Source organism: Aspergillus udagawae (assembly GCF_001078395.1).
Source record: "Aspergillus udagawae IFM 46973 DNA, scaffold_2, whole genome shotgun sequence".
In the NCBI taxonomy this organism is placed as follows: Eukaryota; Fungi; Ascomycota; class Eurotiomycetes; order Eurotiales; family Aspergillaceae; genus Aspergillus; species Aspergillus udagawae.
Window position 1 is genome coordinate 2,692,941 of NW_025091265.1, and position 25,813 is coordinate 2,718,753.

Sequence of the window (25,813 nt, forward strand, 5' to 3'; positions counted from 1 at the left end):
GCAGATGCCTTCCTACTTAACCATCCTCAAATCACATGAAGCGAGAACCCAGGAGAAGAGCGGGAATACTCCGTGATCGATGGTTCTGGACCCCTGGAAACGTCGAGATGACAGATTTAGTTGCAAGCTAGTCGTGTTCGTGACTAATTAGCCAAAGCGTTGGTAATAAGCCAGCAAAAACAGCTAGGACATGGCGCTAGGTAGTTGGACTAGACGGGGTAACTTAAGAACCTTATGGACAGGTCCCAGTTCCAGCAGATCCAGATGGTTCTTGGTTTAACACTAGAATACATTAACCCGTCCAGTCAGAGCTTAGCATGGGAGTCCGAGGATTCCACACTGGCTCACAGACATCATGCACACTCGGTAGGTGATAAACTAACTCCGTAGACTACGGACTATCAAGATGCAGAGAAGATAGAACGTGCTACATACTGCTCTTTGACGATGGGAGCCACAACCGCCTTCCTGGATAATAATGGTAGATACTCCATACTACGAGACCTTCCGCGTAGATTTCCTTTGATAATTCGTCGACTCAACCTCCTCGCTCCCTTGACCGAGAATCTTCTCCCCTTACTGTTGTTTGTCTCCAGGTGTTGGAGTAGACAGATCGTTGGAGAATTTTCGTCAACCGACGTACTCCGTACTACTGTTGAATCAAGTCATCAATTTCAAAACCCCTGTTATCACCTCATTTGTTTCCGTCATCCCCAACTTTTCCATCAAGCGGAATCAACCCACAGCTCATCTCCATTATTAATTCATTTCCTGTTCAATATCCCACTCTCTCTACGATCTCATTTTTTTCTGCAAGAAAAGCTCCGTTTGTGCTCGGAGTTTGGACCCTCTAGTTCTACGCCTCTCCGCCCTTCCGCCTTACCGCCCTGGGATCAGAAGAAAAAAAGAAAAGCAGAAAGAAGGGCCCGGTGCCTTTTGCAAAGATAGCCCCACTTGAGCTACTTCGACTGCGAAATCTTCCCCCTCTCATCGCGTTGTGGCCCTTTTGCAGTCTCTTGCGGTATTTGTAGATGAAAGTGATCCACCCTGTCTGTTGTCTACATGACGCCGGGTTCTCCAGATGAAGCTCTTCACTTTCGAGGCAAAACTCTGACTCCAGAGAGCCCTCGTCCGCTACACGTCGCGGAACCGACCAAGATCCCTGTGCTGCAGAACCAAATGGACCCAGTGTTCAATGATACGTCGACTTATTTTGACACGCCCTTGTCAGACCTTGAAAATGGTTCCCAGATGCACCATCACAATGGACAATATGCAGGTTCGGAGAATGTGACGAGGTATCAGGCGCTGGACCATCACTATCAACAATATCATCCACCATCGTCGACACAAACACAAGGTAGCTTTCACACTGGTTCTTTGCAGGCGGATGATCGATCAGTGGACAAGAAAAATGAGACTTCACTTTCTGCGGGGACAGCAACTGCTAAGCCTTCCCTTCCATCAGATCAATCTGCAGTAGCAGACGAGGATTCCTCTACTGCGCCGGCCATAGCAGCGAGCTCATCTCTAACTGTTCTTCCTTCGTCAGATCCTGCTGCCCCTCTAGCTCACCCTAACCCCGATGTCCCTTCCTCTGCCTCCTCTCAGGCTGCCCAGATCCTGCCCGTCGCGAACGAGGTAAATCACGCCGTCGCCAGCTGGACCGCGCAGTCGGCACCGCATGATCGCTTAGATTCCCAAGCCAAACCCGAAAATAATACTGGTGAGGGTGGTGTGGACTTCCAAAACCTCCTCGATAATCTTCCTCCTCCCTCTACTGCCGCTCCATCTCCTCCCCTACCCTCGGAGACGGCCCCTTCGTCTGCGGACGACGTCTCTGAAGCTCCTCAAAGCCTTCCCCCTCGTCCCCCGCCCCAGGAGAAGCCCTCCATTCATCCTAATTACCATCCCAGCGATGATATCCGTTCGTATCATCAACTCCACCCTCACCCTCCCAACACATCCACTACCTACCCTTCCCAGCAAAGTAATTATCAATCCAACTTAGGGCTGCCTTCCTTGGCTGCTTCTGGTGCTCCTGGAACCGCGTCGGGCGCCAGCTCATTGCCTCCACCCCCTGGTCCCAGCTTCCAGCAACCGGCCCCCTCTACCGCAGAATCGTCTCAGGAGCCCCCTGCAACGGTGACTTCTCCGAATGGTCGCGCCGAGAAGCCGGTTGGTCGTGTGGTCAAACCCGGAGACGAAGATGTTCCGTGGGGTCCAGACGTACAGAAGAAATATGACCAATTCCTGCATGATGAGAGAGTGTACGTAACGGAGGGACTTTGGGATCGCTTCCCAAATGGGTCCCGGTTGTTTGTGGGTCAGTATCCTGCTACTTCTACTTAAACCGTTGGTATCTGACCCTTATCTAACCCTGCCACCAATTCAGGTAACCTACCAACGGAGAGGGTCACAAAACGAGATTTGTTTCATATCTTTCACCAATACGGCAAACTAGCCCAGATATCTATCAAGCAAGCCTACGGTTTCATCCAATTTGTCGACGCCTCCGCCTGCAAGCACGCGCTCGATTGTGAACAAGGAGCTGTGATAAGGGGTAGGAAAATCCGTAAGTTGGCACTGTAGTCCCAGCTGGCATTCGGGCCTGAATTGACTCTGTCTTGCGCAGACCTTGAGATATCAAAACCGCAGAGGAATACTCGGGCAGGACCTCCGCCACCTGAGCCAGCTCGTGGTCCTCCACCCCGACAGTCTAGGTCCCCGGACCACAGCAGAGGCGGTCCTCCCAGCGGCCGTCCGAGAGGTTCAGGAGATCGCTATGATCGACCTTACGAGTCAGGTAGAGTCCCATTTAGTGACTTTAGAGATGAGCCGAGCCACCGCAGACGCGACGATTATCGACCCCCGCCACGATCGCCCTCTCCACGTCCGTTCCGAGGAAGAGATGGGTACAGATCTCGGGATAGAACTCCTGAACGATATGATCGGCGTGAGAGACGCCGTTCTCGGTCACCGTATGGGAGAGATAGACGGTATCGGACTCCTAGCCCCAGGGGTCGCAACCCATACGACAGTGATTCAGACTTGCCAGTGCCCAGGAGAGCCCCGCGAGATGTCCCAGAAGTGCAGATCTTGGTTCTCGAAGAAGTTGACCGGTAAGTTACATCGTCTAGCTCACGCCTTCGTCGACGGTGCAATTCTGATGTTTCTTTCAGTAACTTCATCTTCCACGTGGAGAATGCCTTCCGCAATCGAAGTCTTCGGGTCGATGTCCTGGTGTTAGGTCCTCGCATACCACTGAACGCGGCAGTTCAGCGGCAGATTAAAGAAGGGGTTCTTGCTGTTGTGAGACTGTCTCGTCCGAACCAATTCTCAAGGAAGATACCTTTGCAGGTCTTTGATCGCAGTGGTGGGTCAGACAATGTTCGCTTCAATGGTCAGCAACCTTGTTTCCAGTCACCTCTCTGCACGCGACCTCTTTACTCACGTATTATGTACAGAATATCCAGAAGTCGAGCCCAACATTGCCGCCGAGATCGTCTTTCATGCCCAAGCCATGCAGCGCGGTGCTACTTCACTTCCTTTCCCACCCAACCCAGCGTTCGCCATGCCAACAATTCCCATAGCGCCCATTCCTCAGGCACCATTGCCGGTGCTTCCCACTTCTTCCAACGTCGCGAATATGATTTCGTCTCTTGATGGGCCTACCCTTCAGTCTCTCTTGGGTGCACTGCAGCAGCGACAGCAACAACCCGTTCCCGCTGCACAGCCCTTTACAGCTACCAACATACCCCATACCACTGCAGATCTCGCAAGCCTTTTGAGCGGAGCCACGCGGCCACCTATTCCTACGAACCCTCAACAACACCTGCCTCCGCAGTACTCGGTCCCAGCCACCAATGCTCCGGTGGTTCCGGATCCCAATCTGATCTCATTGCTTGCCAAGGGCCTGGGTGGACAACAGCAACCACAGCAGCAGAACTTGGCGACTATGAGTCCTCACGTTCAAAACATTATGAATCAGTTAAGCAAGTGGAAACAATGATGGACAATAATTCTTCTAAATGTACATCCTCCGCCTTTCTCTCTGTCCTCTTCGTTTGCTTCTGTTCTGAAATCTCGGATTACCAGGGAGCTTGGCGTTTCTTTCATGAATGTCCGTTGAATTAATTAGTCATGGGATGAACTGGCCATTGTTCACGGTTTCTATGGCTGGTTGTTGGCTTTGATGCTCCTTTTCTATTTCGTCCAAGACATTGCGACGGGAGTGCAGCGTGTTATCCTTTCGAGGCATTCAAAGCTTAGATATGGCAGGAAATGGCATCTGCGCCTGGGTTGTCAATGGCATCTTTATGGATTGATTGCCTCTTACCTCTAATCTCACTGCGTTGAGCGAATCCACCGCTAGAGTAAAGCAATAGGACGATCTTGACTTCGGACGCAGCACAATGAGATGACTGGGTAGGTACGAATATTATACAAGATCTCATTCAACAGTCGTTATGAGAGGCGATATAATGTGATATAGTACATTCATAGTAGATAATCTCCTCTCCTCTTTTGACCCTCCATTTTCAGTCGATAGCACACGCCTCACCTCGGCGTCCACCCTTGTGCCTTCAGATCCGCAACCTTGGCCGCATCTTCCTTCTTGATGCGCTCGATCGTCTTGTCCCGGTTATATTCCATTACTCGCTTCTCCTTGAAGTATTTGACCTATGTAGGAACAAGGATTAGAAACCTATCTCCCGAACTGTTCAAGGCTGGGAGGGGATGCATACCCAAGCTTTCGCGCACGCCCCTTCAAACTGTGCCAGTTCCTTCCCACATTGGCGCCGCGCCTCCTTATCTTCCTTGATCGAGTCGATGATGTTATTTTTGTCAAGGCAGGAGAAGAATAGATCACGGCCTTCCCAGCACTTTTCGCGGGAGCTCCGGTCGGGGGCTATGCGGCCGCCGTCGGAGGCTTTGGAGTCGTCGGAGGACCAAGGGAGCCAGCCCATTTTGATCAAGGTATATTAAATAAGATTGAAATGGTAATATGAGTACAGCGGAAGACTAGAGAGAAGTAGAATCGTCGCAAAATGATCTGTAGGCAGGAGTTGGGTGTCTTCAGTTCCGCTGGGAATTCCGCATTGGCGGCTCCGCGTGGCTTGTCGGCTGTGGCGCAACCATGTCATTTGCTGGGACAGCTTCGTCGTCGTCGACTTGTCATTCATCATCAATTGACTCGACCACGGCAACACAGCAGCTTAAGTCAAAAATATAATGGTAGCTACTACCTCGCAGATACATAACTGAACTTGCATCTACTCGATATCGACGCCTGCACTTCCCAAAGTCTGTCCCAAACTGTCCAGCCCGCTCGCTCGTTCTCCATAAACAATATTTGCATCACCGCCAGGATCAATACATTATCAGTAGTTCATGCCCCCGCGCCGACGGGCTCCTGCGGGGTCCCGAACAGACCTTCCACCGCTGAAGATTATTCGAAAGATCCTTCTCCTGCAAACTGCCTACTATGTCTCAGCTACAGCTCTGATTCTATTCACGACTTTGGTCTACGGAACGGGGTTCTCGCTCGATCTGGTTTTCAGCTGGGATGCCTTAAGGGGGGACACAACAATAGGGTGGATGCTGGGGCTAGTATGGATGTTGAACAGTTTACTTGGGTATTGTCTACACCTTTCTCTCCTGGAAGAGTTTGGTTGGCTGACCGGATTTGATTGACAGCGTGATCTTCCTACTTCTCCTCGTGTCCCGCTCAAAACTCATCCCCGACTTCGCCTTGACAATCCACTTCCTCCATCTCATCGCGACGTCGTTCTACACTCGCTCAATACCCCGGAACTGGCTCTGGTGGGGTCTTCAATGCGCCAGCGCAGCTCTGATGACCTTTCTGGGTATCTGGGCCTGCCAGTGGCGGGAACTCAGACCTATCACGTTCGGGATAGCAGGCGGTAGGGGCACGACGCAGTCGTCTTCTAGTGCAGCCCAACCACAGACCGGCGACGTTGAAAACGAACCGTTCTTGCCATCCCGGGGGCGCGGCCGAGGGCGGAATCTGGGTGAGGGGAGTGGCGAGTACGAATTGACGGAGATGAAAGGTGAGCAGGCTGTATAATGCTCTTGTGGGGCTTGGACGACACTTTCGCCTTCAGTACTTCATTTTATTATTAATTTTGGCGACCTGGATACGGCGCTACGGTGCATCGTTACCATCATCATTGTTATACCCTAGCTGGTTGGATTTGTATAGATGGCGTTGAAGTGGACGGTGCATTCCTGTGCAATTCATGTGGATGAGGATATATTGCAGGAGACGTTTGCGCCGTCATGATATGTGCAGGCACATTTTGGTTACGTTCTAATAAGATTGACTCTCTGGCCCACCTTGACGGGGATTTGAATTTGGGCGGAGGGCGAGGCAGTAGTGCAATGAGCAGCATTGCCAATCAGTTGTCTCGATTTCTCCGCGAATCCTTCGGTCGGATAATAGTCAGTTAGAGATACGTACATCTTCTTTGCGACAAATCATGAAGCTTTGCGCCTTCTACGCGACAAGCGATCAGGCAAGCCAGGCGGGGATTCGGAGTTGACCCGCGAAGTCCGATTCAAGTGATGATAAGCTCTGCGTAGATAAAAGATTGGCAATATGTTGGTACGACTGTCTCAAGTTAGTGATATATATGGGGTGGGGTTACCTTACATCTTGATTAATTTCAAGTTTAATGCTACACAGTTGTGCTCACTGCTGAAATCTGTTTTCTGTCTACTCGTAACACGTCGATTGATCCAAAATGTCGACCACGACAATTACTGAAGCTGCGAAGCATACACTCGTCGTCACCCAAATCACTCCTGCCGCAGCAGATGAGAAGTTCCAGGCCATCGCGCGCGGCAATCGCGAAGGTACACTCAAGCTCCAGGGCATCCCAACCTTCTCCGACCCCTACGAGCAGCGCAAATGGATGAAAGAGCATATGGCGGCTGCGTTTCGCTTCTTCGGGAAGCAGGGCTACGGAGAGGGAGTGTCTGGTCATATTTCGATGAGAGGTAAGGGAAGTTTATAGACAGACATGAGTTCCGCATGCTGACTTCTCCGCAGACCCCGTCCTCAAGGACCATTTCTGGATGAACCCCTTCGCAAAGCATTTCTCGACCATCAAGGCTTCAGACCTGGTTCTGGTCGATAGCGAGGGCTACGTGACGGAGGGAGGGGCGCAGCTTCCCATCAACGAGGCGGGCTTCATGATTCATTCTGAGATTCACAAGGCCCGTCCAGATGTGGTGGCTGCGGCGCATACGCATTCGATTCATGGGAAGACGTGGAGTGCATTTGGGCGGCCCGTTGAAATGCTTTCTCAGGGTATGTACTGTACCTATACCCCTGAAGGGTTGTGGTTGGAGAACGCTGACGGTTGCTGTAGACGCCTGTAACTTCTACGGGAAGCTGAGCGTATATGATGATCATGGTGGGATTGCACTAGCCCAGGAAGAAGGCGAGCAGATTGCAAGGGCTCTAGGCGAGAAGAACATCGCCTGTATTCTGCAGAACCACGGGTATGGAATCTTCTTGTTGCGCCCAGCGATTGTGCAAGAGCTGATCGTCTCCTAGTCTACTGACGGTTGGCCACACCGTCGATGAAGCTGCGTTCCTCTTCTTCAGTTTGGATAATGCATGTCGTTCGCAGTTGATGGCTGATGCCGCGGCTGCGAATGGAAACCCTAAACAGATCATCAGCCATGAAGTGGCACAGTATACTGCCGACGCAGTTCAGAACCCAGTAGGTTCTCTGTGTTGATCTCAGAGTGTAAACTGACATGCCGCAGCATAACTTTTATACCGAGTTTCAGCCTGAGTTTGAGTTGATTGTGGAGGAGAGCAATGGCCGGGTTCTTCAGTAATACAGACGTGGATCAATTCCTACAAGAGATCAGTCTGTCACCAATGTAGCAATCAGTCTCCAGTTTAGATGCGATAAGGCTCCCTTAATGTGAAATCGTCTACTGAGTGGGAGGAGGTATACTCTGAGTGCCTTAATACCTCAGGGTAAGGAAAGGTGTATGACTAATGATGTTCACGTGACTGACACATGGCATCTGCGGACCAACGACATCAAAGAGTAGTAAACACCTTCAATTCTAGATGCAATGTGCTACTCAAAACCTACTGTCGCTCTTCTAGCATCATTAGCAAGGTCTGGGATGGTTCTTATAAAATGAGATTCTCTTGAATTCCTGTGGCGGCATCAATTGAACCAGACCTTTTGCAATATCCATCCACCTCCTATCTGTTCATTTCATCTCGTTTTCTTGTTTGATAGCCATTCTTCCAGATAGAGTAATTTGGCTGCATATAGTGTGGACAAGATGGCAGACAGCGAACCTTCATACATAGATTACGAGGCCTTTTTGGACCCCGACTTCTCACCAGCATCATTTGCCAATTCCTTGGTCCTGGCAACCAACAATTCTACAGACACACCGCTGGACCTTTCCACACCACTGTCACGGGTGCTTTTTGACCTCCAAGAGATTGATACTCACATCCACAATCTAACGAGCAAGTCAGCTATCCCACTGCTTACGCACACGCGTGATCAAACCGCTGCTGCGGAGCGGATTCTCAAGGAGACGGAGGAGCAGATATCATCTGTGACCAAAGGCTATGAACGCTTGGAGCAGGAAGTTTTACGAAAATGGGAGGCTGCAGACGAAGCCAGAGTGGCTGCAGAAAAGTCGCTGGCAACCGTGCGATTAGCGAGAGCGGTCGCGCGTTGTCTGGCTCTCGGCAGGCAGTTGGAGGGTCAGCTTTCTGAGGTGACTGGTCGGGGTGGACCAGCGGTGACTGCAGGAGCACACGATCGCTCGTCATCCAATCCTGGCAGAGAGGACTACCGAGCGTTGGAGCGAGCCGCCTCTACCATTGTGAGTTTGCGACAGATGTTCTCCGCTACCGCTGTGGGAGAGGAAGGCTATGGATTGGAACGTGTCAAGGTCATCCGGACTTTGAGAGGCGAGCTGGTGATTCCGGCCGAAAATATGGTCAAGGCACGCGCACAACAGACTATCAATCGCTTCTCCATGTCTTCCATCACGACTGGCTCGCATTCTCAAACGGGGTACCGTCAAGCCCGGGACGCGCGAGCCCGGCTCGTTTCTGCAGTTACCGTCTTGTATATTCTATCTCCAGTCCCGAAGACGTTGGCCTCGCCAGTCAGTTTTCAGCCCGAGCTTCTGCTGTCTGCATTGCAAGGCTACATGCACACGGCCATCGTGGCGTCCGTCAACGCTCTTTCCCGAGCACTATCCATGCTTCCGAGTCTCGAGCGGACGCTGTCTGAACTCTCGGGACGATGTCAGGATATCTTTGCATTAGAGGCAATTCTCAGCAGCATTCGTCCGCCAACGCATCCACTTTTACCTGCTTCGGCTCCTAGCACTGGCGACAGCAATGGTACAGGGGTTGGAGCGCAAGAAGTGACCTCCAAGAACAACCTTCTCCAGCCACTGCTGAACGCTATGGATACAACGTCTCTTCCTTCGTATTTTTGGCGGTCATTGGCTTCATCCTTGGCGCCGCGGGTCCAGGAGATCGTCAGTCGCGGCGGTGTTTCAGCACGAACTCTCCGGTCAAACCGGGATAGACTCAGGAGGGATATTAGAGAGTGCGTCCTGCGAGGCTCACAGCTCCCAGCCTCAACATTGGTGACAGACAAGCGGACAGGAGCTGAGGCTGGGAACTGGGAGAGAGAAGCAGCGGTGATGGTTGGGTCTGTTGTGGGTGCTTTGGAGAGGTAGACACGATCTGCAGGAATGACAGGCAAGCCATTGATATCATCCTTGAACACTCAGCCTAGTCATTGCTAGTGCGCTTCTCGGCTATGTAATGAGCGACACCAACCGCCCCCAACGAGTCCTGCCGCTGAGGAATACTCACGTTCGTCCAATTCATTCGAAGATGATTTGGGCCCTTCGTCATTCATATATGTTGGATACACTCAAGTACAAGGAGCAGCAACCACGCCATTTATCAGAGAGCAATTCGACGGTGAGAGCTAGTACTAGCTGCTATACCATCTGGCCCGGCCACTAGTCGTTGTGACTCGGCGAACACTACCCCCAGAAAAGGAAATCCTCGAGTTAAGGCTATATCTTGAAATACTCAAGCAGTTTAGCCTGGGAGGTGCTGTGTTAGCGTTGTTGTCATATATTTGAGCCTAACCACCACTGCCACAGTCGTTTTCCCCATACGCACTGTTATAACCAGTTTCGTGAATACCTCTTCATCGCCCTCGGGCTAACTTTAAACAACATCGCATCCTCACTCGCCAATTCTGTCCTGCTTACCGGGGCTGACCATGGTTTTGTAAGGTCGTGTCTGCGTTTGAGCAATTGCTTGACTGTGGTGGTGTACATTATCCATAATGCATGTATACCATCAGTGCACTTCAGGGACGAAATCCAATGCAGATAGCACCGTCTAGTCTAAGGGTATTCCAGGCTGTCAACGTTGGTATTCCTCCAATGCAATACTAAGTCTCAGCAGGAGACCATTCTTCATCGTCAACAAGTTCCATGGGCCCCATGGTGGAAAGCCAACCATATCTGAAATATAAATATAAAAACCACAACTAAGCACCAAAGCTATATTTACTCAGACAACAGAGTTCCCTCAAAGTAATAAAGGTACCATATTGGCTTTACTTGCACGGGTCTACGGGAGTTTACTGAGCACAGATAAACCTTCCACATGCCAGATAACGACCAAAAGCAAAAGATGGGTGGACGGGGTAATACTTCTTGAGTACTTCGTATAGGATGCGCTTACTGTCGGTCTCATCTTACATCTTGAGGCTGCACTGCTGCTTTGTGATGCGCTGGTATCAATGCACGACATATGTCTCACAGGGAGGAGGGAGGTGGGCTAATATGTTGACCTTGAATGTATACCTGATATCTCAGATAAAGAGACGTAGTATATATATGAGATGACGGCTCCCCGCACAGATTGCACATCTATGCAGCTCTATTAATAGGATAGTAAAGCATATTTGATTTGATCTCGCATACTCAGTCCGGAAAAGGACCAGGAAGTGATATTGCCAGAGGGGTAAAATGCAGATAGTGGCTTTCTACCTGCAGGACTAGGGTGTTTGAGATATCCATGCTAATTAATCGATATTACGGAGTAGAGTACTTCTGGCCATGTACCTTGCCCGAGTAACAAGGTTGAAGCAGGTACCTGTTGGTACGTACTATCTCCAAACTGTCTGGTATGCATATCTACAGCCATCGAACGATACCCCGCCTCTCACGTAGTATAACGTACCCCGTAAAGGCATGAGATACTTATAAGGTTCAAACTGCTTTAAAGATTAATACTTACTTTGTTATTAATATCACGACCGTCCTTATCAGTATCATAACCGACGATATTATCCTAAACTGGATGCGTCGTGAAAATCCATGAATCAGGATGAGGGGTAAGACCAGAGACCCCCGCCCTCCTGGCGAAGGAACAAACCAACCAGCTGAGCTCCACTGAGCGTATCATGTCATCACTGATAGCCCCAGAATCCATTCGCCTTCCTCCGTCCGCACCTTCGGCGAACAGGTAAAATGTATGCGCGTAAGCAGGGGCATGGACAGCAGTCAACAGGGCGTAGTTGGCCAGTGCCACGTCGATCTACCCCTCAGGATCCGGAGACGCCGCCACCTTCTAGCTCAGTGCATGGTAGATGGTCAACGGACTACGGTGTTAGCCAGTCAGGATGCAGATGTGATTTCCGAGTGAGTTAAGGGAGGCGAGGTAAGGTACAGATACTTTTACGATCGGATTCTTCGTCAGGCCAATTGGAAGGATATCTCGGAGTTTGCAGACGAGACTAATGCACAATCCGCGTTGAAACTGGAGATAGGTGCGTTTAGCATTGTGTACATCATCTAGAAGCGTTAGGACTGAGTAATGCCCACTCAGAAAGTGCTCTTATCGAAGTGCTTCCTGTGTGGTCGCTCTGATGGATCAAGCACATCATCAACTCTCCAAGTGGCGTAAAGACCTGAAGTCTTAACGTCGATTCTCGCCTCCCCTCAGTTTGAAATCGTCAAAATATACGTACCTTGTGGTCTACCACAACGGTGTTTACCAAGCGATTGACCCCCCCCAATCGATGTGGGTTAGATGTCAATAGGCCCCGATCAGACTGACTTTCCTGGTTATCCGGCATGCCGTTTGCAGATCGTTGATGCTCCGACTTGTTGACATTGACATCAGTTATAACCTAGACAATAGGTTGTTTCGCCCTATTCTCTCGAAATGTTTGGAAATTCTTTGCCGGGATCCTCACTGCTCAATTCCACGGACTCAAGCCAGTTCGTTCCAGCTGGCCTTCGACCAAATGGATGCACAGGAACAAGCTTTCCACAGTGGTCCGTGTCCCAGCAAAGATGAAAATGTGAGGAAAGAGTGTGGTAGGGCAGTCGAGCTGATAGTCCATACATGGTCAGAGATTCTCATCGTAACTCAATTTCAAAGTCTGAAGTGTTCAGGTGATTTGTATTCGCACTCCGAATGTGCTTTGTCCGCTTTGAGCTCAACGGGATAAGTTACAACACTCTGCAGAGACGCTGCATGGCCAGCGTTAGCTTGAGGATGGTGATCGGAGAATTAATCCCTGTCTGATACTTCTGCTTATTCGGCTGAAGAACAGTGTGAAACCTCTTATCGTCGTGTCCTTTGCGTGCTGGTCGAATACATATGCAGTCGCAAGGTACTCTGTATTATTCCACAGACCGTTGGGGAATTCGGTTTACGACATATCAAAGGTAGGATTTCCCCTTGCATCACTTATCAATAACAACGAGACAGGTCACAAAACCCTTAAAATGGTTCACTTTCTTCCTTCTTACAGACAACAGTGGCTGCATGTCTGGAATAGACCACTAATGTCGCACAGACTTTGCTGTACTGTGTACACATGGGTGGAAGTAAGGGGTCCTGTATCACAATTCACACATTGCATACCTCACTCATACATTTGCCCATAATTGTGTCAGGAGAGTATGATCGAGGTTCCCCAAACTTACCAAGACTTGAAGACACTCTGTACCAAAGATCAAGATGGTCAACGTCAACGAGTCCGATGGCCCGGTCAGCGGTTATTGTTCAGTCCGTGGCTACAAGTTAAAATGTACCAGATTCTTCACCAGCTGTGGTATATTATGCCATGACTTTGATATACTCTCCATCCAGCTCATAAGGCTGTATTCGTCAACAACTGGCACAAAAGTAATTTGTTGAAGTCTTGGAAAATTCACCCGATCACATTGCGTGTATATATGTGCTAGTGTGATGGGGTTAAGAGTTCCTGGTGCCTCCTTGTTAGAACTTATCAGGCTTTATGAGGACCCTCGAGCCCAGCGGTACGACGCCACCAACCAGACCTGGTTCGAGACTCTAGGTAGTTCTCTGCCTTTTCGGCCTGGCCAGCCTTACTCGGTCTTTTCCAGCCACCCGGACCCTCTATTATTATTATTGTCGTAGCTTTCTTAATGGAGATGGTCATAGTTGAAATCATAATAATTCCAGTCAGGTAACCAAGAACAGCGCAACAGGGACAGTCTGCCAGTCTGGCGTCTTGTTCCTGATGGGGTCTCGTATCCGAGACATACCAGCTACTGGACCAACAGCGCCCAGCATGTTTCTGGCAACTGCACTGCCAACTTATTCGAGATTATTACATCGTTGATGGAGTAGTTAGTTAGCATCATATTTTTTTTATCCATCCTCATATCCTCCCTTTCAGTATGGTTGTCTAATATTGGCTAATATTAGGAGTGTCCACTCAAAACAATCTAGATACTAGACACAGTAACTTGCAGTAAGGTACCCTGAACTTTGGCGCTTCCTTTCATGGTCGCGTCATTCATACGGGCACTCTGAGCAATAGAACCGAGCGATCCGTGAAATAATCATCATCTTTATCCGTCTCCCAGTCTGTGACTCTGGACTTGAGTTGTCCAGCAGACTCCACTCCAGAATTTGCCATCCATGACCCCCATAGTTACCTTGGTTGATGATTCGTGTTGTTGGTTCGGACCAAGAGTCAGTTCCTGGGGCTAAAGTTTCGCATTTAGTCTGCCTTAAGCGATCACCGTATCATATGCCATCATCCCCATTACTGCCAGCAAGCTAGTAAAGTCAACAGCGGCCAGTTCCTAGTGATTTTCCAAGGTAGGACTGACTTAACCTTTTACGTAGATTTGGACGATAGTGTGAAGCGAAAATTGGTGTGAGACGGTTCAGTCTAAGACATAATTGAGTCATTAATGTCAGTAAGCTGGGCTGTTCGACGGTCCATTCAGGTCTTTTACAGCAGTATACCTACAGAGTAGTAGGTATATTGCTACCTGAGGACTCGTAGTAGTATTAGTGACTGCGTTTTCTATCCAAAATCTAGGTATCACCGTCAGGCTATCATCAGATCTTGTCCCTGCTTGAATAGCTCCACCAAATAGTGTAATAGTTCTAGGAGCGTAGGGTACCTGGATCATTCTGCTGATCGGTTCTTTAAGGTACTTCTTCCCCTCTTCTTTTTCATCCTCGTCTATCTACCTATTCCATCTATCTATCTACCCCTCGCTCGGCCGCCATCCCGCGCCGACCGTTGTTTCCGATAAGCCTCCATTTTGACGATTCGATAACTGGAATAGAGACTGAATTTTGAAGGATCTGGATAGCTACCTAGTAAGTGTATCATCGTCACCATTTTATCCACCGACCTATTTGCACTTGTCTGGAACTTGGGGGGCGCGGTGGTGGTCACCGTCATCCAAACATCCTGCTACCAGATCTCTCCCCCCCTTCCGATCACTTCCTCTTACTTTGACTTGTCGCATCTTGCTGACCGTCCTGCAGTCTCGACTCCTCCCTCTCGAGTTACCCTTTCTGATCTATCTTCCCTTTTCCATCATTGCTTTTGCCTCTCTTCTTTACCTTTTTTTTTTTTCTTTTTTTTTTAGTCGCCCTATTATTCTCATCTTTCCCCCTGGTCGTCGCGGCTCCATCCGTTCCTTGTAGGTACTTTAGCCGCTTACTACATTTCGCCTCCTCGACCTCTTCTCTTTTGATCATTAATACCTAATCTATCCTTCACCTTCTGATAATCAAATATTGACTTCTTATTTTTCTTACGGACGGTGCATCTGAGGCGAGGAACCTGGGCCCAGTCCACCATCCCCTGGATCAGCTTGGTCGGCTTTCCGAGCTGTCTTAAACAAACCCACAACCAAAGGACTCGAAACCGCACGACCGGTTCAGCTTGGGAAAGCTGATCGACCGAGTCCACCAAACTTGCTCCTGAGCTCCTTGCACAACCCGCCCTTTCCTCCAATCTACCTTATCCTTTCTTTCCTGTCAGATTCATCCTCATCATCATCGGTATATACTTCTTTTACCCTTCCTTCGGTCCATCTTCGAGAGATGCTACCGCTCAACGGATGACTGCTCTCTTACGCCTCTCGTACAAAGTCACTACCCTTGCTTCGTCATCCTCGTCAGGTACTCGGATAGACGGGCGTCTCCCACATTCCTCCTACATTCCGGACTCCCCTCTTCTGGGCTAGCAATTCAGTACGTAGCGGCTCTCCTGTCGTTCTCCTTCCCCTCCTTCCTTGTATGTGGACCCGGATGGCAAAAAAAGGTCTACCCCTCTTGGATTCCGTCCCCTTTGGCCGAGATTGACACACTCGTCGTTACATCTTTGCGACGGCCATGAATTTGCTGACATTTGTATGCGCAACCTGCCTAGTCGCCATTACGCGCTACCATTACCGCGCCATCTAACATTTCTCATCAAATCCTCGGGAATTTTTTTTTTTTTTTTTTTTTCTAATATCAAATATTATAATCGTGGGTGGATAGGATTTCGTCAAATCTCATTTTCGCTTCCTAGGGCGGAAGCCACACCATTACGACCTCTTCGTCGCAGTCAACATGACTTCCTTCTTACCAGTAAATAATACGTCTTCGCCGCAGACACGGGCGATGGAGGAGGCAGCAACTCCAACCACGCCTCGGCCCCATACAAATGTGTCAGCGACAGAAGAGAACAGGTTGCGAACTATGAACAGTGGTACAGAAGACGCCACACCGCGGAACGTGCATAAGATCGAAGAGGACTCGACTTCTCGAACAAAACCGTCGTTAGGACACAATGGAACTTCACATGGGGAATCCGATGCAGACCGTGATGGCTCCGACCATGAGTCCGACGCTGGAGGCAACGCTCCCCCATCAAAGAAGAAGAAAGGGCAACGGTTTTATTGTACAGATTTCCCGCCATGCAATTTGAGTTTTACCAGAAGTGAACATCTTGCCAGACACATCCGGAAACACACTGGGGAGCGTCCGTTTCAATGCCACTGTTCCAGACGTTTTTCGCGCCTTGATAACCTTCGTCAACATGCACAGACGGTGCATGTGAACGAGGAGATTCCTGGGGATTCGCTTGCAGCGACTGGAACACGTTTCCAACGGCAGATTCGCACCGACAGGGTCCGTCCTCAAGGTCGAGCTAGAGCCGGCACGGGGGGTAGTCAGGGAACGCATAGTCGGGGCCACAGCAGAAATCTTTCGACTTCGAGTATCGCATCGACGACATCAACGTACAGTCAACCTCCGGAGCTTCGCCGTCGACCGCCGCCATTAATCATGGCCAATGATGGGAGCGCCAGGGCTCGTCTTAGTCTGGATACGATGGCAGATATGCCCACAACCCCACCAGGCCAAGTGCGCGGCATCCCAGGACCTGCCGTTGCAGTTGGCTCCCCTTACACGCCTTCTCATCACCTCTTTGCTGCTGGTGGCAACGGAAGTCCTCACTTAGCTTCCGCGAGGCCCGCCGCCGCCCACATACCTGGATTCTGGGATGGAAAGACGGCAGCTCGTCGCCTCTCGGTGCCCACCAGTGCGAATCCCTTTTCGTCTCAACAACCGAACAATTATCCTCCTAGTCTTGTTGGGTCGGCAACTCCTACAACGGCAGCGTATCCATCGTCTGGCGGAGTCTTCGCAAGCCCCGTCAGCTCCACTCATTCGTTTTCGAGAGAGGAAAATGCGTACAGTGCTGCTGATTTGGACCTGCGGAGACGGACTTGGCATCCTTCAACGCACTTTGCACTTCCCAGACCTGCCACCAGTGGATTGTCCCAGTACCAAACTCCTGATACCGTTGACGCACCGGTCAGCGCGAGTGGCGCGACAGAACAGCACCCCAGATTGCCCGGAATCGAAAGCTTCGACAAAGTTGTGTTACACCAGCGGCCTCTAACTCCTCCCGTCCGAAGGCCTAGTCCGATGCAGATTGACAGCCGCGGCAAGCCATCGCCGAGTTATGCTTTAGGAGGAGATTTCAATTATTCGCAGCCCGCGAACCGACCGGCCCCTCCGATATCTGGGCCCGGTCATCGCCGCGGTCATGTCTCCTGGGACATGTCACTACATACCAATCTCACAGGACTGCATATCAGGGATAAGCCTCTTCCAAGAGACGCATCGCACTGGAGCCAGCAGACGATTGCAGAGTTACAGAATGTATCGTCCCGGCCGTCTTCGTCGTACCAACAACAAGTTCAGGAGTCGCGGGGAATTACTGGGCATTCTTCATATGAGAAGATGCAAGGGTGGTATGGCAGCAATACCTCGGGTTCCCAGGCAACGCGGACATCCCCTGAAGACTCGAGTAGCAGCGAAGGCGTTCATACGCCCTCTACAGCATCACTTGAGTACCACCCAGCCATTGTGCACAACAGCGGCTACATCGAGTCCCATCCACCTCCCATGACCTGCGATACATCTCACTCAGTACGCCCCCCGTTTCCTGGACATTCGATGACCGGCCACAGTCGCTAATGTACAATACAGGCTTGCCCCCCACTCTCGCAGTTTTCTGATGGCTATCAGCACAATGTGAAACCCGATCCACGACCGGATTTCTATCACAATACGTCCGCGCGAGACTCGGGGATGGGAAGGCTCGAGGCTCTTGTTGCAGTCGCCACGAGCGAAAATAAAAGTACTGCAAAGTTATACGGATAAAGAGCTTCCTCTCCAATCATGACCCCGCCGATCCTCGACCACAGCTTTCGTATGTTATCCCAGCAGATAGTGTCTACTTTGATATCGCCGCCATTTCTTCCTCGTCTTATCCTTGAAACATTTGACCAACCTGCCGATTTAACCCGAATACTTTGAATTTTGCACTTACGGTTCCGCATCAACGCGGAGACGTTTATGAAGTGACGACTGATGATTCATGCATGGGGCTTTTTTTTTTTTTGTCTTTGAATTTAATCGCTGTGGAGGCTTGCTCTTTCGGATAGCAAGGACTCGTTCGGGTATTCTCGAGTGATCTGTAGCTGCGGTGACGTTGTTTTTGCATGTTCCGGCGTTGATTGAGGGATTGTGTGTTCTCTATGGCATAAAGATACCCTCGGCCTCGATCTCGGATATAGCTACTATGGAAGCGGGGTTTCCTACTCGGGTCGCGGTGGAATTTCACCTACTGAATTGTTTGATATACTTGATCTTCTGTTACTGCAGCCCTGTGATACGATTCGATTCTGTTTTAGTATATTTGTTGAGCGTCTATAAGAGACTGGGTATAGCCACTGCAATCTTGCAATCTGAGCGGGATAAACTATTTTTAATGAAACTTGCTAAATCGGATGTAGTGCCATGTCCTGTTTGGCTGGGGCTGAGCTAACGGATACATGACGTCTACCCCACATGTTACACTCTACGACGTCAAAACCACAAGTACCAAGCGGGTAGGGGTACATTGTCTGGCCATACCTATGAGACGGTCTCCGTAAGATGATCATCAGGTGACGTCGATGGCAAGGTATTCTCCTCGTTGGTGCACATTACCCCAGATGAATAGGTGTCAGTACGCTCCGTATAGAGTCCATCCTCCAATGTCCAACAGAGGCTGGTTAACTTTGATTGCATGTAAGAGATAACTGAATTCAATTAATCACCTAGCCACAGCGAGATGGCATTAAAATGAAAACTAAAGGAAAAGGGGAAAGTATTCAATTTGAAGAGGAGTAACGGGGGGGTTACAGGACTGGGGAGCTGGACAGTAAGCTACATACCTAGCTAAGGTAGTATCTCGTCGACAACGTCATAGGCAGCCCAGCCCAGCCCAGTGACCAAGGCCATTTCTCTGCCCATACTTCCACTCCCTGACCTTGGTTGCTAGCTCTCTTGCGTTTCTTTTTGCCTCTTATTTATTTCAGTCTCTTCTTTCTCCTTGACTGGAAAGATACTCCACGACCAAAATAGCTCTATACTCAAGTTTGAAATCAACTGAAGACAACCTATTCCCATTCACCCACCATGTCCAAGAACCGTACACCCATGTACCTTGGCCTGGGCGCCGCCGGCCTTGTAGGTTACTACCTGTATCGGGCCGGGGGGAGTCCCAAGGTCGCGAAGAAGGAGATGGAGAGTGAGTTTTTTTTTTTTTTTCCTAGGTCCTGGTTGATAATTTATGTATTGATTTGCTGATGCCTGTTGCTTCCAGTCGATGCCCACAAAGCCAGAGCAAAGATCCCCCGCGGTTCAGAGGCCGCAAGAGTCGGCGAGGAATTCGGCAAAGAAGTGAATGCTACTGGTGACGAGGCGGTAAGCTCATTACCTACCTACCCTCGAGGACTACTATCGAATGACTGGAGAAGATGCTGATGTGTTGAGGGTAGATCAACAATGCCCGCACCAAGGCCAAGATCGACGAGCGCATCCCCGAGATCACTCAGAATGGCAAGCACAAGATTGACCAGCTGCGTTACCAGGCAGCGGATAAAGTCCGTGCTGGGGTTGACGAGGTGGACAAGAAGGTTGATCAGTTTGATCGCGAGGTTGAGAAAAAGGCGGGTGAGGCAAAGGGGACTCTGTCGAGTTGGTTTGGAGGGAAATAAGCTTTTGATTCGCTTACCACCTTTGCTTTGAGGAACTTCGGGCTTGCAGTAATGCATTCAAATGGGATTTCGAATGGGTTTGGTTCAGACCTGGTATGACGTTACGATTTGGGAGATGAGAATGGTATACTCTCCGTACTCTCGTACTTTGATGGACGATCACTTCGTCGGTTGCAGCAGCAAACTTTCGATAATGAACTTTATGATAACTTGCATCTCCGATTAGACCAAGAATGGGCTCGTTCGATAAGATAGATAGGCTTGGATAAGATTGGTGATCTGCATACTCGCGTGGAATGTGGCATTCCATGTAGGTATTACTGTAGTGATCGAGTGGATGCCATTGTATCGATGCTGTAACTGGGAGCTGGAAACGAATTCGCGGCTTCGAAAACTCATATATCTTGTCTTGAGTATCAACATAACAATCTTGAATGAAAATAAGTACAACAGGATTATCCCCAGATATCTACGGGGTAATATAACCGCATTCGGCACTGTCACGCTAACACGCGCCTTGACGCGTTCGCGCTCCGCTAAGAAAAAACCAAGGTAACCTAACCTTCAGTCCCCTTCGACCCATACACACAGAGCTACCTATATTCAATTGGAAACACCCCACTGGTAGTTTACTATTTTGCATACCTACCTTACCTTCCTAATATCTACATATGCTCCTACCTTACTATCATATCTTTTAATCCCACCGTTAGTACAAGGGAAACTGCGATGCCGCGCGCCTCCTCGAGACAGACCTGCCTTCCCCGAGGACAGGTCGGCATTCAGAGCTTCGCAAGAACGACCAAAGCAGCAACTGCACAGCTCCCCGTCTCGCCTTCCAAGAAGAGGAAACTCAATGAGCTCGAAAATGTCGACTCCGCCGCAGGAGAGCCCCGCCAGACCACCGTCCCGGAAGAAGCTGGCACGCCTTCCAAAACCCTCCGCTTCAGTCAATTGTCAGTCTCGACGCCCCGGAGCGGTCACTATGCGTGTTCGAAACCTGAGGCATCGCCTGCGCCGCCCTCCTCCCCTTCTAAGCGTGGCGGTGCCAGAGCCAAACGCCCCAGCAATCCTATTGTCGTGGAGCGACCGGCTTGTGTGGAGGAATTCTTGGGCTTGCATTCGGCTTTTCTGAAGGCGCTGGCGATTCACTCTGCGCATAACGGGGCAGCGACCGCGGCGGATCTGCGAGAATTTCTTCATGCGGTGGAGCGAGTGTGGAAGAAGCGAAAGGTTGTGGTTAAGGATCTACAGCGGTTGATATGGGCTTGGGAGCAGGGCGAAGAGTGGGATGGTCCGAAGTACCGGCTTGCGAATTACGGGCTTGGAAAGGTGTGTTTGGAGCGGGTGGCTCGGAATGGGGAACGGGTGGACCGGTTCGACGAAAAAGAATTACAAGAGCGATTTGAGCAGGTTGTGGACCTGCTGTGGGAGAAGGCGGTGGATGCGGTTGATGGTGACGAGAGCCGGGTGGATTTCTTCGAGACACTGGGCGTTTCCCCCGTGCACGAGTCTCTGACTCCCTTCACGGCGTTTCGAAAGGGCCAGCAGCGGCTGCAGGATTTGAAGGGCGGAGTGATCAAGCTGAAGACCGAAAAGCTGCGGGCAGACTCGCAGCCTGAGGTCCCGGCCAAGCCGCTGGATGCGACGACCACGCGGCGGAAGGGGCTTCTGGAGCGGATTAAGAGCAAGGAACTTCTTCAGTCGAAGTTGCCGCCGCCGCCGTCGAAGGAGACGCTGCTTCGGCGCGCGGCTGCTGAACGCGCGGAAGAAGTCGTCGCCGTTCTGGCCTTGCTTCGGCCGGTTGGGTATGTGGGCAGCGGGCCGAAAGCTGTTTTGGCTGCCCAGAAGAAGCCGTTCCAGCTGGAGATGATCGTGCAGAATGTTCAGGACTCTCTACGAAACCCAATATCATCAAGGGAGGTGGAAATTTGTGTGGAACTTTTGGCTCGACCGGACATTGCTGGACAATGGATTGAAGTCGTTGCCGTGAATCAAATTAAGTCGGTGGTGCTAAAGTCTTGTGCCACTGTGCACCCCAAAGAAATCAGTGCCAAGATCTGCAAGCTGGAATTGGATTAGGTGATGATTCTTCATATGATCTTCCGATCTCTTTTCTTTTGGATGTTTTGTGTCATTGTTCGATACCATTGGAGTCATACCTACATGTCCAGCATTACTTTGCATTATGAGCAAGCATCATGTACATTAGCGCTGCATCTGTTACCTGCATACACATCCCTCAAGGTCTCTATAATAACGGAATACATCAGTTCAGAGCAAAACTGTTAAATATGCTTTGTAGCACCTGTTCTATTTGATTGGCCCAAAACCACTTCAACGCGAGACGCGCACTCACGTGATCGCGTTGCCACAAGTCGCGTCTGCCGCAGCTCTACTTTTATCAGTCGTCAACAGAACAGAGACGCTTTAAATTGACAAGAAAGCTAGCTTCCCGACTGTCCTTTCATTGTATCGGACAACGCTAGCACAATGTCGTCTCGACCAGATCTCAAGGTAGTCTCCCCAGACGCTTTTAAATCATTCTTCTACCCGGCTAACCACTTCCAGGTCGACGATGAAGTCGGCTTCATTCGCTTCTATCATTCCCTCTCTTCCGACGGCAACGATGAGACAATCCGAGTCTTCGACCGCGGCGACTGGTACTCCGCACATGGCGCCGAGGCCGAATATATCGCTCGAACGGTCTACAAAACAACCTCCGTTCTCCGCAACCTGGGTCGCAGTGAGACGGGCGGCCTGCCTTCCGTGACCATGAGCGTGACCGTGTTCCGAAATTTTCTGCGCGAAGCACTCTTCAAGCTCAACAAACGGGTGGAAATTTGGGGCTCGGTTGGAGCCGGCAGAGGCCAGTGGAAGTTGATGAAACAGGCCAGTCCGGGAAACCTGCAGGACGTGGAAGAGGAGCTGGGCAGTGTGGGCGGACTCGCCATGGAGTCGGCGCCGGTGATTCTGGCCGTGAAGATTTCGGCCAAGGCGTCTGAGGCGCGTGGTGTCGGTGTCTGCTTCGCGGATGCGAGTGTGCGGGAATTGGGTGTGAGCGAGTTCCTGGACAACGATGTCTATTCGAACTTTGAGTCGTTGATTATCCAGCTTGGTGTCAAGGAGTGTCTGGTGCAGATGGACGCGAACAGGAAGGATGTGGAGCTTGGCAAGATTCGAGCTATCGCTGACAACTGTGGGATTGCTATCTCCGAGAGACCGGTGGCGGACTTTGGTGTGAAGGATATCGAGCAAGATCTCACTCGGCTCCTCAGGGACGAGCGCTCGGCGGCCACATTGCCGCAGACGGAGCTGAAGCTCGCTATGGGCTCTGCGTCGGCCCTGATCAAGTATCTAGGTGTCATGTCCGACCCCAGCAATTTCGGACAGTATCAGCTCTACCAGCATGATTTGTCGCAGTTTATGAAGTTGGATGCCTCTGCCCTCCGGGCGTTAAATCTCATGCCTGGTCCGCGGGACGGATCGAGGACGATGAGCTTGTTCGGTTTATTGAATCATTGCAAGACGCCTGTCGGCAGTCGCCTGCTGGCGCAATGGCTGAAGCAGCCGCTCATGGATCTCGCTGAAATCGAGAAGAGACAGCAGCTTGTTGAGGCGTTCGTCGAGAATACGGAGTTGAGACAGACGCTGCAGGAGGAGCATCTCCGCTCCATTCCGGATCTGTATAGGCTCACGAAGCGGTTCCAGCGGAAGCAGGCCAACTTGGAAGATGTGGTGCGAGTATATCAGGTTGCGATTCGTCTCCCGGGCTTTGTCAGCTCGCTGGAGAATGTCATGGACGAGCAATATCAGACTCCCTTGGAGACGGAGTACACCAGCAAGCTGCGCAGCCACTCGGACAGCCTAGCCAAGTTGGAAGAAATGGTGGAGACTACGGTCGACCTGGCTGCGCTGGAGAACCACGAGTTCATCATCAAGCCAGAGTTTGATGACAGTCTGCGCATCATTCGGAAGAAATTGGATAAGCTGCGACATGACATGGACGTGGAACATCGCCGCGTGGCGAAGGATCTGGATCAGGAGGTCGACAAGAAGCTGTTCTTGGAAAACCACCGCGTGCATGGCTGGTGCTTCCGTCTGACCCGAAACGAGGCGGGCTGTATCAGAAACAAGAGAGAGTACCAGGAATGCTCGACCCAGAAGAATGGAGTGTACTTTACCACATCCACAATGCAAGCTCTGCGCCGGGAGCATGATCAGCTCTCGTCCAATTACAACCGAACCCAGACTGGGTTGGTGAGCGAGGTGGTGAACGTGGCTGCATCCTACTGTCCCGTGCTGGAACAGCTTGCCGGTGTCCTCGCACATCTTGATGTCATCGTGAGCTTCGCCCATGCTGCTGTGCATGCTCCAACCGCATATGTCCGCCCTAAGATGCATCCGCGCGGCACGGGAAATACGATCCTCAAGGAGGCGCGGCATCCCTGCATGGAAATGCAGGACGATATTTCCTTCATCACCAACGACGTATCCCTGATCCGCGACGAGTCCTCCTTCCTCATCATCACCGGTCCCAACATGGGCGGTAAATCGACCTACATCCGCCAAATCGGCGTTATTGCGCTCATGGCCCAGACGGGGTGCTTCGTGCCCTGCTCCGAGGCCGAGTTGACAATCTTCGACTGTATCCTTGCCCGTGTCGGCGCAAGCGATTCGCAGCTCAAGGGTGTCTCGACTTTCATGGCCGAGATGCTGGAGACGTCCAATATCCTCAAGTCCGCGACGTCAGAGTCCCTCATCATCATCGATGAGCTGGGCCGCGGCACCAGCACATACGACGGCTTTGGCTTGGCCTGGGCCATCTCCGAGCACATCGTCACCGAGATCCGCTGCTTCGGGCTCTTTGCAACTCATTTCCACGAGCTCACGGCCCTCGCGGACCGATACCCCAAATCCGTCAAAAACCTGCACGTGGTGGCCTTCATCGGAGACGGCACTAACGACAACACCGGAGAAGAAAAGCCCAAGAAGGAGCAGGTGACTCTGCTTTACCGCGTCGAGCCCGGTATCTGCGACCAGTCCTTCGGTATCCACGTTGCGGAGCTGGTTCGGTTCCCAGAGAAGGTGGTCAATATGGCCCGGCAAAAAGCCGAGGAGCTCGAGGATTTTACGTCTGCAGAGGCCCAGGGGCAGCAGGCTAGCGTGTTTATGGACGGGTATTCTCGGGAAGAGGTGGAGGAGAGCAGCGCGCTTCTCAAGGGGATGTTGTTGAAGTGGAAGGCGGAGATTGAGTCGTCCGACAAGAAGTTGACTGTCGAGGAAAAGAGGCAGATCATGCGCGATCTGGTCAATGCTGATGAGAAACTCCGGGCAAATAAGGTCTTCCAGGGTATCAAGGCTTTGTGATGGTCTTTGATATAGCTACTTTCTCTGTCTCGGGTATAGCGTAAGGTGTTTGGCGTGTATACAAGGGTCAATGACTAGATGTACCGGTTTACAATGATATTATTCTGTTCCTAGTCTTCTTTGAGATCTCACAGCAGTGCCACCCTGAGGCCGCGCCCTATCACTACAGAGTCATCCAGGATTTCTGATATCCTGATACTGCTTTCACTGATCAAATCTGTCCATACTCATTTTCGGCCACACTTTATTAAGCTGGACGCCGGGGGCCTTCTCCATTATATATTCGGCGCCAACTGGGTTTTCTTCTGCTTTGCAGCACCAACTTAGCACTTTAGGTACCGGGGTGCGTAGCTCATTTCTGGTCTAGGAATGGATATTAGGATAAAGGAGGGAATCTTAGACAAGGCGATTATCAATTCCGCTTACAAAGTCCATTGTTGCTACTTCGCTGGCAGTGGTGTAGTGAGCCCGTCCAGCTTTTGGATATGGT

General features: G+C 50.8%; 9 protein-coding genes across 9 annotated transcripts; 8 read left to right on the forward strand and 1 right to left on the reverse strand.

Moving 5' to 3' along the window:
* Positions 1–1,062: 1,062 nt before the first annotated feature.
* On the forward strand, positions 1,063–4,012 carry Aud_003270 (putative RNA-binding protein (Nab3); the record flags this gene model as incomplete). The annotated part of the gene is made up of 5 exons (XM_043288223.1): positions 1,063–2,326; positions 2,396–2,575; positions 2,636–3,122; positions 3,183–3,403; positions 3,468–4,012. 5 exons carry the CDS (start codon positions 1,063–1,065, stop codon positions 4,010–4,012), a joined length of 2,697 nt encoding a protein of 898 aa, XP_043144158.1.
* A 548-nt stretch (positions 4,013–4,560) lies between these two features.
* Aud_003271 (cytochrome c oxidase subunit 6B family protein) lies at positions 4,561–4,970 on the reverse strand (the record flags this gene model as incomplete). The annotated part of the gene is made up of 2 exons (XM_043288224.1): positions 4,561–4,683; positions 4,749–4,970. 2 exons carry the CDS (start codon positions 4,968–4,970, stop codon positions 4,561–4,563), a joined length of 345 nt encoding a protein of 114 aa, XP_043144159.1.
* Positions 4,971–5,394: 424 nt separating this feature from the next.
* On the forward strand, positions 5,395–6,091 carry Aud_003272 (protein SYS1; the record flags this gene model as incomplete). The annotated part of the gene is made up of 2 exons (XM_043288225.1): positions 5,395–5,639; positions 5,701–6,091. 2 exons carry the CDS (start codon positions 5,395–5,397, stop codon positions 6,089–6,091), a joined length of 636 nt encoding a protein of 211 aa, XP_043144160.1.
* Positions 6,092–6,767: 676 nt separating this feature from the next.
* On the forward strand, positions 6,768–7,875 carry Aud_003273 (class II aldolase/adducin domain protein; the record flags this gene model as incomplete). Its single annotated transcript, XM_043288226.1, has 5 exons — positions 6,768–7,023; positions 7,076–7,336; positions 7,398–7,530; positions 7,586–7,754; positions 7,801–7,875. The coding sequence occupies 5 exons, from the start codon at positions 6,768–6,770 to the stop codon at positions 7,873–7,875; spliced, it is 894 nt and encodes a 297-aa protein (XP_043144161.1).
* A 465-nt stretch (positions 7,876–8,340) lies between these two features.
* On the forward strand, positions 8,341–9,771 carry Aud_003274 (Golgi transport complex subunit COG5; the record flags this gene model as incomplete). Its single annotated transcript, XM_043288227.1, has 1 exon — positions 8,341–9,771. The coding sequence occupies one exon, from the start codon at positions 8,341–8,343 to the stop codon at positions 9,769–9,771; it is 1,431 nt and encodes a 476-aa protein (XP_043144162.1).
* Positions 9,772–15,967: 6,196 nt separating this feature from the next.
* On the forward strand, positions 15,968–18,070 carry Aud_003275 (uncharacterized protein; the record flags this gene model as incomplete). The annotated part of the gene is made up of 2 exons (XM_043288228.1): positions 15,968–17,836; positions 17,897–18,070. The coding sequence occupies 2 exons, from the start codon at positions 15,968–15,970 to the stop codon at positions 18,068–18,070; spliced, it is 2,043 nt and encodes a 680-aa protein (XP_043144163.1).
* Positions 18,071–19,372: 1,302 nt separating this feature from the next.
* On the forward strand, positions 19,373–19,953 carry Aud_003276 (uncharacterized protein; the record flags this gene model as incomplete). Its single annotated transcript, XM_043288229.1, has 3 exons — positions 19,373–19,484; positions 19,560–19,660; positions 19,735–19,953. 3 exons carry the CDS (start codon positions 19,373–19,375, stop codon positions 19,951–19,953), a joined length of 432 nt encoding a protein of 143 aa, XP_043144164.1.
* Positions 19,954–20,682: 729 nt separating this feature from the next.
* Aud_003277 (DNA replication factor Cdt1 C-terminal domain-containing protein) lies at positions 20,683–22,035 on the forward strand (the record flags this gene model as incomplete). Its single annotated transcript, XM_043288230.1, has 1 exon — positions 20,683–22,035. One exon carries the CDS (start codon positions 20,683–20,685, stop codon positions 22,033–22,035), a length of 1,353 nt encoding a protein of 450 aa, XP_043144165.1.
* A 411-nt stretch (positions 22,036–22,446) lies between these two features.
* Aud_003278 (mismatch repair ATPase MSH2) lies at positions 22,447–25,323 on the forward strand (the record flags this gene model as incomplete). The annotated part of the gene is made up of 2 exons (XM_043288231.1): positions 22,447–22,470; positions 22,525–25,323. 2 exons carry the CDS (start codon positions 22,447–22,449, stop codon positions 25,321–25,323), a joined length of 2,823 nt encoding a protein of 940 aa, XP_043144166.1.
* Between the last annotated feature and the right edge of the window lie 490 nt (positions 25,324–25,813).